Below are 15,950 nucleotides of genomic sequence, written 5' to 3'. Positions count from 1 at the left end.
CAGAATTCGAATATTGATTGAGGCTTGTCTTAAATTCTTAAGCAAACCCGAGGATCAACAAAAGAAAAGGGACTCGTTTCAAAGTATTAGAACTAGACCTGACATCGATCCAATAAAATCTGAGTGGGTCGATTAGTCGAACCATAGGCTGGCTCATGATCTTTCTAAAATAAAATATATATATATATATATTCTCGAAATATCAAATATAGATGGGGACGAAGTATATAGGTTGAGGTTGAAAGAGTAATGAATGCAATTTTTCTTTTCATAATTAAAGAAAAATTAGATGTTCCTGTGAAAAATTTAATAAAAAAATTTCTCAATCGGACCGACCAATTGAAGACATTTGCGCGGGTCCCACGCTGCAACTGAGAAGGTCCGCAATCGACGTGTGGCTGCGGAGTCTCGGACTGCGCCAGTGGGTCCCTGACAGCAAACCCGTGCTTTGGTCACGTGCAATCCAGAAGTTCCGCACGTTATCTTATTCCGTTGATTCCCGTCGTACAAAGACCGTCACAACAACCATGTAACGGCCGTCATATCCTGACCCGTTATGTACATCACATGTGAGTGCTTCGAGGCGAATATAACGGTCGTTATCTATAATATCGGACACGCTGAATCGGGTGTCAACGCGTTTCTTCTGCGGTGGAAGCTCTGCTTGCCCATCACACTGTAGCCTCAGCAGGAGCAGCAGCTCCTCCGTTTCCCGACGCCTTCCCTTGTTACTCTTCCCCGATCTCCCTCCGGAAAACCAAGGGTTCGGTCTTGTTCTTCTCATCGAATCTTTTGCCTTGTCCTTTCCTCCAAGATAACCCTAGATCTCGTTGATCAGGTTTTCGAGAACAATTTATCCAATACTAGATCTCATTTACCATCTTTTTAGCTTTACGAGAGCAATTTTACTTCTTATCGGAAGAACACCCGGTCTTCGTTTTGTTTTCGATCTTGCTGTTTGGCTATCGATCTGATGTGTCGCTTGTTTCAAGTGGGAAATTTTCCTGTTTGATTACATTTCTCTTTAGTGCGTTGGTGTTGACATGTCATTTCTCAAGAAAATCTGTTTTTTTTTCTTTTTTTGGATTTTAGTATCCGCGTATGGGATTTATTTTCGATTTATCTGGTATTTGACTTGAAATGAAGAAAGATTCAACTTTGCTTCGAATGTCTTGTTCGAAAGATTGACCTTTCGCTTTTTGTCCTTTTATGTAATATTTTTATTTGTTTGATTGAACTTTGTGTTGCAGGTAGGTTGAAATCAGGGTCATGGTGAAAGACACCGAGTACTATGATATACTGGGCGTCAGTGTTGATGCATCTGCTGCTGAGATAAAGAAGGCTTATTACTTAAAGGTGACAATCACTGCCCATGGAAAGATATGGATCCATAGTTTTGATTGTTCACGGATTTCCTACCTTAGCATAATTCTCTGAAATTACTGAACAAATAGAAATGAACGGACCAGCGCACAGGACTTCTAACAATGTAGGTTTCAGAGTCTTTGAGTTATTGGCAATGATCCAAATAATTAAAAGTGTATTTTTTCAAGTATTTGTTAGCTGGATGCACTCCCAAACCAAATTGATCTAAAGACTCTACAATTATTTATAAATTTGGTAATTGATTTGCAAGTTATTTCTGCCCAATCTAAGAAGAAATATAAATAATTAACAAGAAAAGCTGTCTCTTGCTCATCCGAGCTCCATTTTTCTTTTATATTTTCATCAATCTTCTCCTACTTGATTATTATTTACATATAAAGAGTATAAAAGGTCCATAAAAACTATCTTTAACTTCATTGTTATTTTCGCCCTCTACAATATGCAAATTCTTTCTGATTGTTCTCTTAATCTAATGCTAGTCTGGATTTATTCCCCTTGTATGTGAAATAGGTGCTGATTTGATCACCCAAAAAGCTGTTTTTCTTAGCCATGTATTTTTTGTTTTCAAACACTCAATATGTTCTTGAGTTATATATTTTTTTTCTTATCAAATATTGCTAATTTCTTATGATACTTTTTTGTTCATATATCACATAACATGTAAAACAAAACTGGCTTTCTGATTATGTTCTTTATTGATCTTATGTTTTTATCCCAAGACTACAATTTACCTATCTGCCACTAAGGGTCATTGGGCCACGATACACTTTAGCAGCGTAAATAAGCATTGTATTCATTTATATAGTTATTGAATCATCCTACATTTGCGTAAGACTACCTAGAACTAGAAGAATAAACCCAATATCAATCATTCTGTACTTGACCGTACTTGTTCTTTAGTTTTGATTATTTTGACCAATCTATAATGAATGGTCTTCACACATATTATTTTCTATAGTTTTTATTTTCTTGGTAATTTGTCTAGTATATATCTATTTGTTTCATCCCGTAATATTTTAGAACTGGTTCCAATTTTCTAGAGTGAGGAATCTAAGGTCCATTTGCGTAAGAGACAATATGTGTTTGCACCTTTGTACCATGCCTGTTAGTGCTTTTCAATAGCTGTAGAATAATGTCAGTTCTAATTACAAGGGTGTAGATCGCCATGAGGATCATCATTTCATGACACAGGGGCATGTTAATGACTTTCTAGCATGGCATGTTACATGCAGTGCCACTAGATGGCTAAGCCAAATATTGTTCTAGCCATGTGTTGCTATTTTGGGCATGGCTTTAGGTAATATTCATTTTGAATGCTAGTCTTATAAAGCTGATGACAAGTCATGTACTGAATGACTTTCAATAATATTTATTTTGAATACTGATCACACATTTGTCTGCAACTTACATTTTGAGTACTAGTCTCATAAGCACTAATAAATTTCTTGTGTGTTCTAGAATAAAAGGCCAAAAATTGATGCACCAAACAGTCTTCCCCTTTGAGGAAACGTTTTTCCCTTTAATTTTGCATATGATATTACTAGAATAAATTTATTCTTCTCTGTTTGCTTCTTTGAAGATTGATGTCGCCATAGTCCATAACATTTTAAAAAGAAGATGTAACTCAGTCCCCAGGACTTGTTCTTTTTCCTTCTAAGATTCTGACCTTCTCTTCCATGTACTGCATTCATTCTCTGCTTCAAATAAACTTAAATGAATGGTACTTAAAAGATCAGGCGTGTACATTTTCAAGATCAACATATGAACCAGATAATGAGTCAACTTATGATGCAACGATACTCCATCTGCCCCTTGTCCATTATATCCAAACTGACAAATTGTTGAAAACTTTGGTTTCAAAGGGATACGGGTGTGTCGTATGCTTGAAGCTGCAAGAAGCATGGATTGAGAGGCTCCTAGGTCCGAAGTTTCGATCAACATCAAAAGATCATAGTAATATGTCCAATTGTCACCCACATATATAATCATGATATCTTCTCTCAATATTGAGTCTCATTCATGGTGTAACCCCATAATAAGCTAAAACAATTTTTCATGCCTTTTTATTTGGATATTCTAACTTTAAGATTACTTTTCTTAGATATATTTTGTATTGTAAATTTTGAATTGCTGGATCTTTCCCAAAACTCTGGATATTTGTTTTTCTCTGATTTAATTAATTTCAAAATATGAGTATTGATATGATTTTTGAGATTTGCTCATTTTCGTCCATTCCTTGTGTAGGCACGGGTGGTGCACCCAGATAAGAATCTTGGAGATCCACAAGCCGCTCATAACTTCCAGGTGCTTGATGCTATCTTGATGGTCCTAGACATATTAGAATTGCAATTGGTCTTGATTGATTACATACTTTAGATAATATATACCTTATTAGACAAATGCAAGTGTCTTTATTGCCAACTGTGTTTAATATGGTTTCTTTAGTTAGAACCAAGGTATGTAGTTTCGAACAATACCGTCCGATACGGGCGGTACATATCGGTCCGTCAGCTGATCGGTACACGGACCGTTCGTTATCGGACAGGACAGAATATATATATATATATATATATATATATTTATTTATTTATTTATAAAAGGCGACGTTGCGTCGCCTTTCTCGGTGAGGTCGTCGAGGCGATGCAACGTCGCCTTTTATAAAAATATTTATATATAAATATATATAATCTTATATATATATATATATATCAAGCGGTATACCGCTCGGTATACAGTATCGTACCGTACCGAACGAACATCAAAACTCCATTACGGTACGATATTTCAATCCTTGGTTAGAACAGTAAAATATGAGCTTTAAACCTATGTTCTGGTCCAGTTGATTGATAGGATTTTTCATTGAAGTATTTTGGAGATTGGTTCACTATTAACTACATTATGTATGTTCCATTTGGGTGCATTGCAGGAACTTATTTGATTTGCCATCCTCCTAATAAACCATCCAATTCCATAGCAAATTAATCTATGAAAGTATGAGGGCTTACAACTTTCTAGTTTGCTTTGGATACTTGTTTTTACAAATTCCAGAATCGACATCATAGAAATACACTAAAACTTGCAGTTCTAATATTGCACACTCTTCATCATAAGGACTAAATTAAGGGAAAGACAATGGTAAAACCTAAAGGTTGCACTTTGAAGCATCTCTGTCTCTTGGGGGCCATCTTCCTCTAAAAATATTTCTTTCTAGAGAACCCTGCTTAACGAAATATTTCATTACCATCTAGAGAAACTTTTCTTTCTTGCTTGTGAACCTCTAAAAAATGTTTTTTTGAGTTAAGCTGAATTTTCAACATATCAACAAAGACATCATTTGCAAACGTATCATCCACAGTGATTCAGCACAATTGTCTTTTAGTTAAGTGGGCTGTTAGTTTGGCATAAGCAGACATTCATTTGCAAAAGCATTGCTCATTCAATTAGTTAAACAAATATTTTCTTCACATAATATTATATCACTATTTAGTGGGGCATAAACATATAATGGAGTTTCTTTCTTATTGCATCCAATCTTCATGAATGAAGTGGGCTGTGAGGCATAAGTATCTCCTATGGTGATGAATGTTCATAAATTAGAAGGGCTGTGTATGTGATTTTTGTTTGTTTTTTTTGGTCATCGAGCTCTGTTAGGGCAATGCAACTGTAGGTTTTGTTGACTAGCTTCTCCAACTTAGAAGCAATATATAGCTACTATTTCCAATTAATCCTGTCTGTTGCTGCTATTTAGTTTGATAAGAGGTTACTTTTTCTAAACTAAAATAGTCTAATTTAACATCCTACCATGAGAGAATTCAAATAAGGATTTGCTACATTACAAAAGTATTTGATTACGGGAAGTAGTGACTGTTTGGTGCCTTCTAAAAGGCTTGCACATTTTTTAAGCACCTTTTCATCATTGTTATTTTATATGGTAATTAAATTAAATTAGCAGCAATAGCATATATGATATCTGTCAGTCACATCTAATTAGTGTCCTTGAGTCTATCTCTATCATGTATCAACACACTGTTTTATCATTGTGGCTTTTACTTAGCATGCATGTAATCTTGACTTTTGACGTGGATAAAATATTTAAGATAGTCTCTATTTTATAATCATGCCTATATTTTGTATCTCTATTAGTTCCCCAAGTTTGATAGTTTAAGCAAATGACATTAGCTTTAACTATAGAAAACGCTCTACCAAGGCTGTGATTTGTCTTCATGACATTGAAGCCCATTTCATCAATGTTTGTTACACAAGCCAAAATTAGGCAAAACAAGGACTTGCTTAGATTACCAGAAAGATTAGGTGACATGTGAACAGCTCTACCATTTTTCTTACAATGCAACCTCATGATTAGCAATCATGGAATACCCTAAAAGGGAAACGACAGACGTTGTTCTTGTGGTGTTGATTATCCCAACAGCATAAATAAGTTAAATGTGGCAAGAAAGCAAACTTCCACCAAAATATTCAGTCCAACAGAAATTAGTCAAACTTGTTTGCAAATAAAAATTGATATGATTATATTGATCTCCAAGGTGTATGTCTCGAATTGTCAAATTATTACTGACTCTTATAATTTTCAATTTAAAGGTACTTGGCGAGGCTTATCAAGTCTTGAGTGATCCTGCAAAACGTGCAGAATATGATAAGCATGGAAAGGAAGGTGTTCCCCAGTAAGTCTATAAAAGAAAAACATGTTAAATTGTTCTACAATGTAGCTGTGTGGAATACAAGTCTGCAAATTGATCCTAGTTTCAAATTTATTAAAAATATATCTCAGAAATAAATTAGGCAACCCTAATTTACCTGAGTTGATATTTATTATAATAAACATTGTTTAGTCATTATATTCATGTGGCTGTACCTTTTGTTTTTCAGGGATTCCATGATAGATCCTGCTACCGTCTTTGGGATGCTTTTTGGAAGTGACTTCTTTGAAGATTATGTTGGACAACTAGCCTTAGCAACCATAGCTTCCGTAGAAATTGAAGAAGAATCACAGGTTCCAGAAATTCGGAAACAAAGAGTGCAAGAGAAAATTAAGGTATCTAACAATAATAAAAGATGTTACATTTTTTTTGGTATAATTGTGAGAATTCATTATTTTTCTGCTTGATCATAGTTACTGATTATTAACTAAATGGTATTTAGCTTTTGTAACTTATTATGTTAAAAAGATAAAGATTAATGCTGTGAAGTTTGTGAAGAAAATTTCTTACACTCCATGGTTCTGTTCAACTGTCTGTTCTTTTGCACCGTGACCTTTTTGTATAATAATTATAGAACCATATCTTATAATCCTGTGTCAGCCAACTGATATAGATAGTACCTGAGTGATTAGTGTTGGCATTTTATCTAACAAACTTGTGACTTATCTAGTGCTATGATTCTCTTTGCATATATTATTTTATCATTTATTCATGGCATTTTGCAGGATTGAAAGTTGAAACCAAGAAATATTTATTACATTGCTGATGTCTCTAAATGTTTTCAATAAAATCTTCTTGTCGAAGTATTTTCATAATTTTTTTAACCTCAAAAATCTGATTTGATTATGCTCATAAAAATTTGCATAAGTATGTGAGGACTGAGGACTATTGTTGGATTTTCATGGAAACAATGTCATCAAGTCAACCATAATATCTATGTGATCCTTGCTTTTACTAGATTCTCTGCCAGAGAGCTATAAGTATATGCTAAAACATCATTAAAATCTTTTCCTAATGAAAATGGTGCCGACTATCATGCCTCTATTACCAGAGACAAACCATTCGAAACCTTTTGTGCTGCGAAGGTGATGTCTGAGGGATAGGCTAGGTATGGTTTTAGTCAAATTTGGGTATAGGTTCCTGTCATATCAAAATTGAGCCAAGATTTTTTAAAATTTTTTTTGGGGCACCTATGTTCCAGTCTGTCTTGTTTTTGTTTGCTAAAGAATTTCTGCTAGATGATCTGTCCTATAGATGCCTTTTTTCATCCTTGAAAACTTACGAGACTTATGAGATCTCAAATTTCTTTAAAAAATTGAAGTGCATTTCAGTAAAACTGTTACGGCATCAGCCTTTGAACTTATGAATCATAGTTTCAGGCAACTCACATTCAGCTAGATTTGCTGTTGGTGTTCCATTGGGATTGAACACAACTTGTACAAGCTTTTATGGCTGGAAGTATTTATTCCCTTCTCTTTCTCTGTTTTCTAATGTATTATCTTCTACCTCTTATATGTTTCCACTTTTCTTATTTTCTACTAATCTAATCAGTTTTTTTTCAATGGTAACAACTTAATGGTAGGCTAACGTCACATTATCGTTATGCAGTTTTTGTTTTTTTTGGTCCTGACCCTACTGTCTGGTCTCTGGATCATGAGATTATAGTGAGATTTCATTGACATTTAGTACAAAAGAGTGATCCTGTTGGGAAATTTTCTTAACAAGTCTAAAGTGTAGTGAGATATTGCTCACAAACAAAATAGTTGGCATAAAAGTGATGGGTAATGTTATGAGATGAAATTAATTATGCTACAAAGCACAGGTCAGAACCTTTACTACATGGTGAAAGCCAAAAATATAGAAGAAACTCAGGCATTCAAATTTGGAAGAACCATTCTTAAGGATTGAATTCAAAATCCCAACTGGAAAGATACTTAAAAGGTCTTGAGGTTGTAGAAAATTCTATCAATTTAGGAGAAAGTGATAAGATGCTATGGAATGTGATCAAAGGTCCCGTTACTGATTAAGTGGATATGGCATGTGTGTGATCAAAAGCTAAATTGAATCTATTATCTGTATTATATTTAATATAGATTTTCTAGATTCCTATACTTTACTGATGGAGAATCAAATTTCTTCTTCAACTAGTTTGATCACCACTATGCAATGTCCAATATGTACTAAATTATTGCAAGGATGACTATATGATTTGATGCAATAGAATTAGGTTTATAAAAACCAAGTCATTCTTAGATCTAAAGTTAAAATAGAGGTTTGGTCATTATTTTCATTTTCTGGGTGTTTGTTTGTAGTTATGTCTAGTCCTGTTGTTCTAGTAAAGTTGTGCAAAGTTGAATATCCCCCAGTTACTTTCTATAGTCGTTGGTCTAGAATATTATCTAAGAGAATCCTAAAGAGCTTTCAATTCTGCCAAAGAAGAATAAATAATACAAAACGCATGTCATCCCCATGCCATTCTCCATGTTGGATGATGGACACCAACATGGAACAATCAGCAGTCAGAAAAAAGGGGTGCCACTGAAATCCTAAAAGAGAAAAGGTAAAAGGGGACAATTGAAGAATAAATCTGGCAGAAAGAAATGTTCAACACTAGCCTGATTCCTCCGGTGTTCTCTCCTTTTCTCCCAACCCCACATCTCAAGTCTTGGCAAACCAGTAACCAGGCAGTGTGAGGTGGATATGAAGCAACAAACTTAGAAGCCAGATGACTTGGTGAAAAATTTTGTGGTTCTTCAATCATTGCTTCAAAACATTTTGAGACTCTTGTATTACGTATCATATATATGTAGGACACTTCACATAATATGAATATAAACGTTAACATTATTGGGCTTGGAGGCTTGTATGTAATTTGAAATTTTGACTAACTTCTTAACGTCTCAACCATGCTTTTGAAGTGTTTTGTGAATGCTTGCTATGCATATCTCTGATTGTTTTATATATCATGATCATAGATTGTCTAAATTTTTCCAAATTTTATGTTGGCATTTAAGTATCATGTCTTGTACTTGTCCATGCTTCATGCATAACAGGGTAGTAAATTAGTCAGAAATAAACTTACTATTTGACACTAAAGAGCTGTAGTTTAATCAAATAGAGATCTCATGTAGATTAAATAGCTTTGGCATGATGTTTGATGAATTAATGAAATATTTTCTTTCAAGTCCTTAATCCTCTCTCTCTCTCATCTTATTTATTTTTTTCAGTTTCTATTTCTCAATCAGTATAATCACATTTTATTCTTGTTGTCTGACTTTTGCTCCACTAATTTTTATTCATATGATTTTATTTTTATTTATTGTCTCTATTTATTTACAAGGCTAAATTCAATGACCATTCCCTGGTTCTTGTGTGAACACTGCAAAAGGTTATTCTTAATATCAAGCCCACCATTTTACATCTGTTCAAGCGTCCCTAAGACTATCTTGTCAAAAGTTTGTGTTGATGTCTTGTCTTCCCCATATCATGCATTTCATTTCTATATAATACTACTTCATATTAATACTCACGTTATTGATATCATTGCTGCAAAACTCCATATTAGTTCACTTATCTTAGGGTGCATTTGAAAACACATTTGAAATGTGCACTGAAGGCTCAATACACATTTCAAATGTGAATTGGTGTTTGGTAATTTTTTTAAATCGCATTTGGCCTAGATGCTATATTAGAAATACTTAAAATGTTGATACTACCTTAGGATATTGCATTAACATTTCAGCGTTTGTAGGATGCTAATAACCTAATATAATTTTTTAAATTATGAAAGTACCCTATGACTTTATTTAAAATTATAAGATTGTCAAAATGATTTAGTGAAAAACTAACATTATATATATTTCTATAAGATGAAATTATATTTAATTTTTAAGGGTTATTTTATATTTATTTATATGATTATATTTTTTATTTTTTATATATTTAGGCTATACAAATTTTTTATAAGAATATAGATATATTTATTTAATTATTAATTTAAATAAAAATATATATTCATTTTAAGATAAATATTAAAAATATTAGAGGGGTAAATTTGTCAAAATATTCAATGGACTTTTGAAATATAATTTTACCAAACAACACTTACGTCAATACATTTTTAAAATGCAGTTTTTATCTATTGTTTACCAAACACTCAAAGTATTTTACAACTGCACATTCACTCAAATTCTGTTCTCCAACTGTCAATTAAAAATACAAATATGTTTTCAAACGTAGCCTTTGTACTTTTAAGGTTGAACTTAGTTGATATTAGGTCCTCAAGCCAGTTTTAAAGTAAAAAAAAAAAATTTTATCTCATCATAAATTAAGGCTAAATTTACACAATGTGCTAATCAAGGTTCGCAATATCGTATCGTACCGGTATTTCAACCTGGGTTCGGTACCGGTATGGTATGATATACCGAGTGGTACACCCAGGTGTGCCGAGTACTGTAGCACTGCTACAGTGCACTCGGACCGGTAACAGGCGGTCCGCATACCGGCAATCTGTCGGACCGGTACGTACCGTCCATACCGGGCGGTATAGTTCGGTACTGCAGACCCTGGTGCTAATGATACCATGGGATTTCAATGACCAACCAACCTCGTGACAATTTTGCTTTTAATCTTAGCCAGTGCAGAATTAATAGAAGCAAGAACAGAATATGAAAAGTAATGAGAAAATAGGGAAAGAAAAACAGAGATATATTAGAAAGAGAGGGTGCTATATAAAGCGATAGAAGAAAGGAGTCTCTAGTGCAATGATTTGTTCCTGATCTTGACTTAAGTTCAGACTGACTTAAACTTTGTTAAATTATCAAAAACAAAACAAAATTGCAAAACACCAATGTAAAAGGAATAACTAAAACAGCTTCCTTGTATCAACAGCTACAGCTTTGCTTGACTTGAAACACCCCTTAATACATGCAAAAAAACCTGTCTAATTTTATTACCTCGTGCCATTCTTAAATCTTTAATTTTCTCATCTGAGCTCATTTTTGTTTGGATCTGATTCCCTCTCACATTAGTATTGCTGCTGTTTGTTAGTTAAACATTTACTGCTACACTTTTGTTAATAGTTCCATCTTTCATGTTATTGCACCACCATTATTTCACCGATACACATGTTGTACCACCATCTTTCATGTTATTCGTAATGAACACTTGGCGTGTTCATTTTGTGCTTCTTTATCTAAGCAATATGAATCAGAAATCATGTAAGCATATAGTACTCTTGTAATGAAGATTAAATATTCTACATTTTCTAGTATAAATAATATGAGAATGTTCATGAAATACAGTCATGTCATAGACACCATATGTAGCTTCCATTATTAATGAGCTGTGCTTATTTTATAGACATATACAACAGTAACTTTTGATCTCCAAGTGCAGGAGTTACAGAAAGAAAGGGAACAGAAACTAGTCGAAATTCTGAAAGATCGCCTGCATCTATATGTTTCTGGGCAAATTGAAGAGTTTGTAAATTGGGCAAACACTGAAGCTAGTCGTCTATCTGAAGCTGGTAAAATGCTTGGCAGCTTCTCTCCTCCCATTTGTTTCATTTCTTTCCATGTTGTTCTTGTGACATAAAAATTCAGATGGAAGAGTATCGCAAACAGAAAATACTTAACCAAGATGAAGGGGCAAAATAACCTGGCAAAGTAGAGAAGGGATTAAGAATTATAAGAACCATGTCGAAGATATTTGTAACACCCCTGATTAGTCCCACATCGAAAGTGAGCAAGATTAAGATTGGCTTATAAGGGTCTGATGAGTGTACTACTATCAACTTCAGCTTAAGCATTTTGGACAGTGGTTTAGACCAAACGAAGTTGATAGGCCAGTTAGCCTATCAGGCCCGGGTCATAACATTTGGTATCAGAGCTGACCTAGCATTTGGGCATGATTGAGAGGGCTCGAGTAGGAAAGGGCTACTCATAGACGGAGTCAAAGGACTCGTCACGGCGTGGAGCCACTGGGCTACGCCTCACATGCACTATGCTAGGGTTGATTGGCTTATAAGGGTCTGATGAGTGTACTACTATCAACTAATCAAGGTTAAAATTGGCCTGATGTGGGACTAAGATTGACTTATAAGGGTCTGATGAGTGTACTACTATCAACTTCAGCTTAAGCATTTTGGTTAGTGGTTTAGACCAAACGAAGTTGATAGGCTAGTTAGCCCATCAGGCTCGAGTCATTATATTTGGTATCAGAGCCGACCTAGCATTTGGGCATGGTGAGGGGGCTCGAGTAGGAAAGGGCTACCCGTAGACGGAGTCAGAGGACTCGTCACGACGTGGAGCCACCACTGGGCTACGCCTCACATGCACTATGCTAGGGTCTGATCTGGGTTATGTTGGGGCTTGACGAGGACGTCAAGCCTTTAAGTGGGGGTGATTGTAACACCCCTGATTAGTCCCACATCGAAAGTGGGCAAGATTAAGATTGACTTATAAGGGTCTTATGAGTGTACTACTATCAACTAATCAGGGTTAAAATTGGCCGGGACTAAGATTGACTTATAAGGGTCTGATGAGTGTACTATTATCAACTTCAGCTTATGCATTTTGGTCAGTGATTTAGACCAAATGAAGTTGATAGGCTAGTTAGCCCATCAGGCTCGAGTCATTATAATATTGATATCATAGAAAGTGATTTTTTTTTTCTTTTGTTCTTCTGATAGTAATATTATCACAGTTCCTGGTTTCTTCACCTATAGTTCTCTAAAATATTAATTTTCCCAATGCACTAACATTTTACTAGATTCAAGGTTAGCATTTAGAATAAAAATATTACAGCAAAGATGCATCATTATCCATCACCCAGGTTCTAGGCTGCTATTTAGGCAGGCAATCACCCAACAATTAAATCTGTTCATTATAATTTTCTTTCACAAAAGACCTCTCTCTCTCTCTCTCTCTCTCTCTCTCTTATAATGCATATGTGGTACATTTCTCACAATATTTGAGATAAGAGTATGTTATTCAGAATGTGTGTGGCATGTCTTAACGTTTGTATTCATTCCATACATATTAGGCATCTTTTGTACTTGTAAATGATATTTCATTGAGAATTGCTCCTTTTCCTCGCTTATTTTCAGCTTTTGGAGAGGCTATGCTCCACACTATTGGGTATATATATGCCAGACAAGCTGCACGAGAGATTGGAAAGAGCAAGAGATACATGGGCATGCCATTTATAGCTGAGTGGGTGCGCAATAAGGGTCACCACATAAAATCACAAGTTAATGCAGCATCAGGTATTTAGCTGCCTTTAATGTGAATTTTCACTATTTTTTCGTGTGCTTTCATCATTAGGCTTTGGTTTAACACTCTAAATTGTATGATAATTTAGGTGCAGTCGCATTGATACAGCTTCAGGGAGGGATGCAAAAGCTTGAAGTGGGTGAAGATGAGGACATCATGAAGCACTTTGAAGAGAAAAAGGATGCAATGCTCAACTCTTTGTGGAAGATAAATGTGCTCGACATAGAATCAACCCTCTTACATGTTTGCCAAGCAGTAAGCTCCACTGCATCATTTCTTTGTGCAACATATTCAATTGCATAGAATTACTATGATGGCAGTGTCAACAATGTATTTAAAGATCCTTATTGTGATTTAGAATTTTCCACCAACTAAATTTAGATTTCGGGTTGAGTTCAGGTTCTGAGAGATAATAGTGTTTCCAAGGATGTGTTGAAGTTACGTGCAAAAGCATTGAAGAAGTTGGGAACAATTTTTCAAGTAAGTGAAATATTTAGATGAAAACCTCATTTTTGTCAAGCTGGTTTCTGCCTTTCTGGACACAGCTCAATTAGATGGTTACATTTTGATGAGTCTGAAAGTAATAGATGGAAATTAGTAGTATTTTGAATCATAAATATCTTACATGCATATAATTTTGTTTTCTCTAGATGATTAATGCTTTTTATGACCTTCATATTTTCTATAACATCATTCTTTAATAGGTGGTGATTTGCCCTAAAAAGGACCCTTTTCTCAATAATTTATCTGGAAACATCCCCCTTTTATAATACTATTTTTGCCCCTGAACTAGCTCATGCCCTCTCTACTGTCTCTGCCTTCCACTACATCCACCTCATCCTCTCCATTGATATCGCTGGCCTCACCAGCAACGATGGGATTGTCCCAAGGAAGAAGTCAATCATTGGCATAGGGGGAGGCACGGGCCGAAGAGGAAGCTCTAGGTGATGAAAGGTTGTCACCCAGGGAGATGTCAAGATCATCAACAAACAAGGAGAAGAGGGAATGGGCCGGAGCAGTGGAGGAAAAAGGGGGAGGCTGGGGGTGGGGCTGGTGGCATTGACAGGAAAGATGGAGATACGGGAATGGCGGAAGTTGAAGAGGACAGGGAGGGCACAGACCAGTATAGGACAAGATCATCCCTTCGAAAAGGGATGCTGACAAGTAAAAGCCCAAAACCTGAGAGTTCTCTATGGAAATTGCCCTTCTTTCATAGTCACACAACAGCCAGTAAATTCAAGTGGCTTTATCTTACATTGCAAGTTTTATTAGCAAAATTGTGTTAAATTTTGTTCATTCAAATTAGTCTTCCATATGCATCTGCGGTCATTCAGTTTATGTTAGAATTTGCTTTTACTTATGGCATGGTGATAGGATACTTGTTCAAATATGTTAACATGAAACCTTTCATGCAATATATTAACTTCACTCTTGTAAGTCTGCTCTAGAATCAATATTAAGCAGAAGTTGCAGTGACTGTGGCAGTTATCTTTGTTAGAATTTGCCTTGACTATGGCATGGTGACAGGATACTTGTTCAGATATGCTACAAGAAACTTCTTAGTTCACTCTATCTATTAACTTCACTATTCTGAATCTGTCCCATAATCAGTATGGATTTGATCAAGTAGATGAGCAGAACATTGCAGTGAGTGTTGTAGTTATCATGCTCATGTCGTCTAAATGTGATATTTCCTTTTGCGCAGGGTGCTAAAGCGATTTATAGAAGAGAGAACAGTCTTCGTGTGGAGAATGGCACCGGAGCCGTGCCATGAGTAGTAGTAGCCTTGTATCATATTTCCCACGTTGATGTTGATGGTGAAGGACACTCATGTTAGAAAGATAAATTATGGAGTATATTCATCTCTACTCCTTTGACTGGGAGGAGGTTTGATGGGTGTTACCAAGTCATTCTTACTCAAGTTAATCATATTTTTTGTAAAAGGATTTGTGTGACCTATTTGTAATGTACCGTGAGTTTTATCTCTTCTCAGCATTTCATTTTTATTCCCTTGTTGAATGTTTCAAGAATACAGAGATATAATTACTCAGTTTCTATATCAAAATTCTGTCATCAACAGTTTAGTACAGTTTCAGAATATTTTAGACTAATTATTTGTAATCAGCTATCCTTAGTGTCTCGATCCTTATATATTTTCTATCCTAATGACATTAGTTTTATCGACGAAAATATAAAAAAAAAAAGATAAAAAAATAATTTTAACGTTTGGTGGCGGATGATGGTACAGTTGGTATCGATGTCGACGTAGTTGTCTGGCTGCCTTTGACGATGATAAGATCCACTTTCATCATGAGCCACTTGCCTCCATGAGTGCACCATCAATCTCTTCATTGATCGCTTTGTATGGCTTTACATTTATGTTGGCATCGTTGCAAATGATGGTGGTCGTTGTGGCATCTACGACAAAGATGATGGTTGCTTTGTCGCTGACTTATTAGGTGGATCTTAGCCTCAATTCGAAGCTAGAGTCATCGGAGCTCTTGTCGCTCCCCCTACTGTCGCGTCAGTTCTAGCACCACATCTCGTTGAGTAGCCCTTTTGTCGCTCTACA

The 15,950-nt window shown here is 35.3% G+C and overlaps 1 protein-coding gene across 1 annotated transcript; it reads left to right on the top strand.

Moving 5' to 3' along the window:
* Positions 1 to 626: 626 nt before the first annotated feature.
* Positions 627 to 15,384, top strand: LOC135652233 (chaperone protein dnaJ 10-like). Its single transcript, XM_065173040.1, has 10 exons — positions 627 to 763; positions 1,251 to 1,356; positions 3,631 to 3,690; positions 5,986 to 6,068; positions 6,274 to 6,439; positions 11,502 to 11,631; positions 13,213 to 13,371; positions 13,467 to 13,633; positions 13,778 to 13,858; positions 15,084 to 15,384. The coding sequence occupies exons 2-10, from the start codon at positions 1,270 to 1,272 to the stop codon at positions 15,150 to 15,152; spliced, it is 1,002 nt and encodes a 333-aa protein (XP_065029112.1). The 5' UTR covers positions 627 to 763; positions 1,251 to 1,269; the 3' UTR covers positions 15,153 to 15,384.
* The last annotated feature ends 566 nt before the right edge of the window (positions 15,385 to 15,950 follow it).

Source organism: Musa acuminata, chromosome BXJ3-11, assembly GCF_036884655.1.
Source record: "Musa acuminata AAA Group cultivar baxijiao chromosome BXJ3-11, Cavendish_Baxijiao_AAA, whole genome shotgun sequence".
In the NCBI taxonomy this organism is placed as follows: Eukaryota; Viridiplantae; Streptophyta; class Magnoliopsida; order Zingiberales; family Musaceae; genus Musa; species Musa acuminata.
Note: the sequence above shows the minus strand (reverse complement) of the source record. Positions and strands in the feature narration are given on the sequence as shown.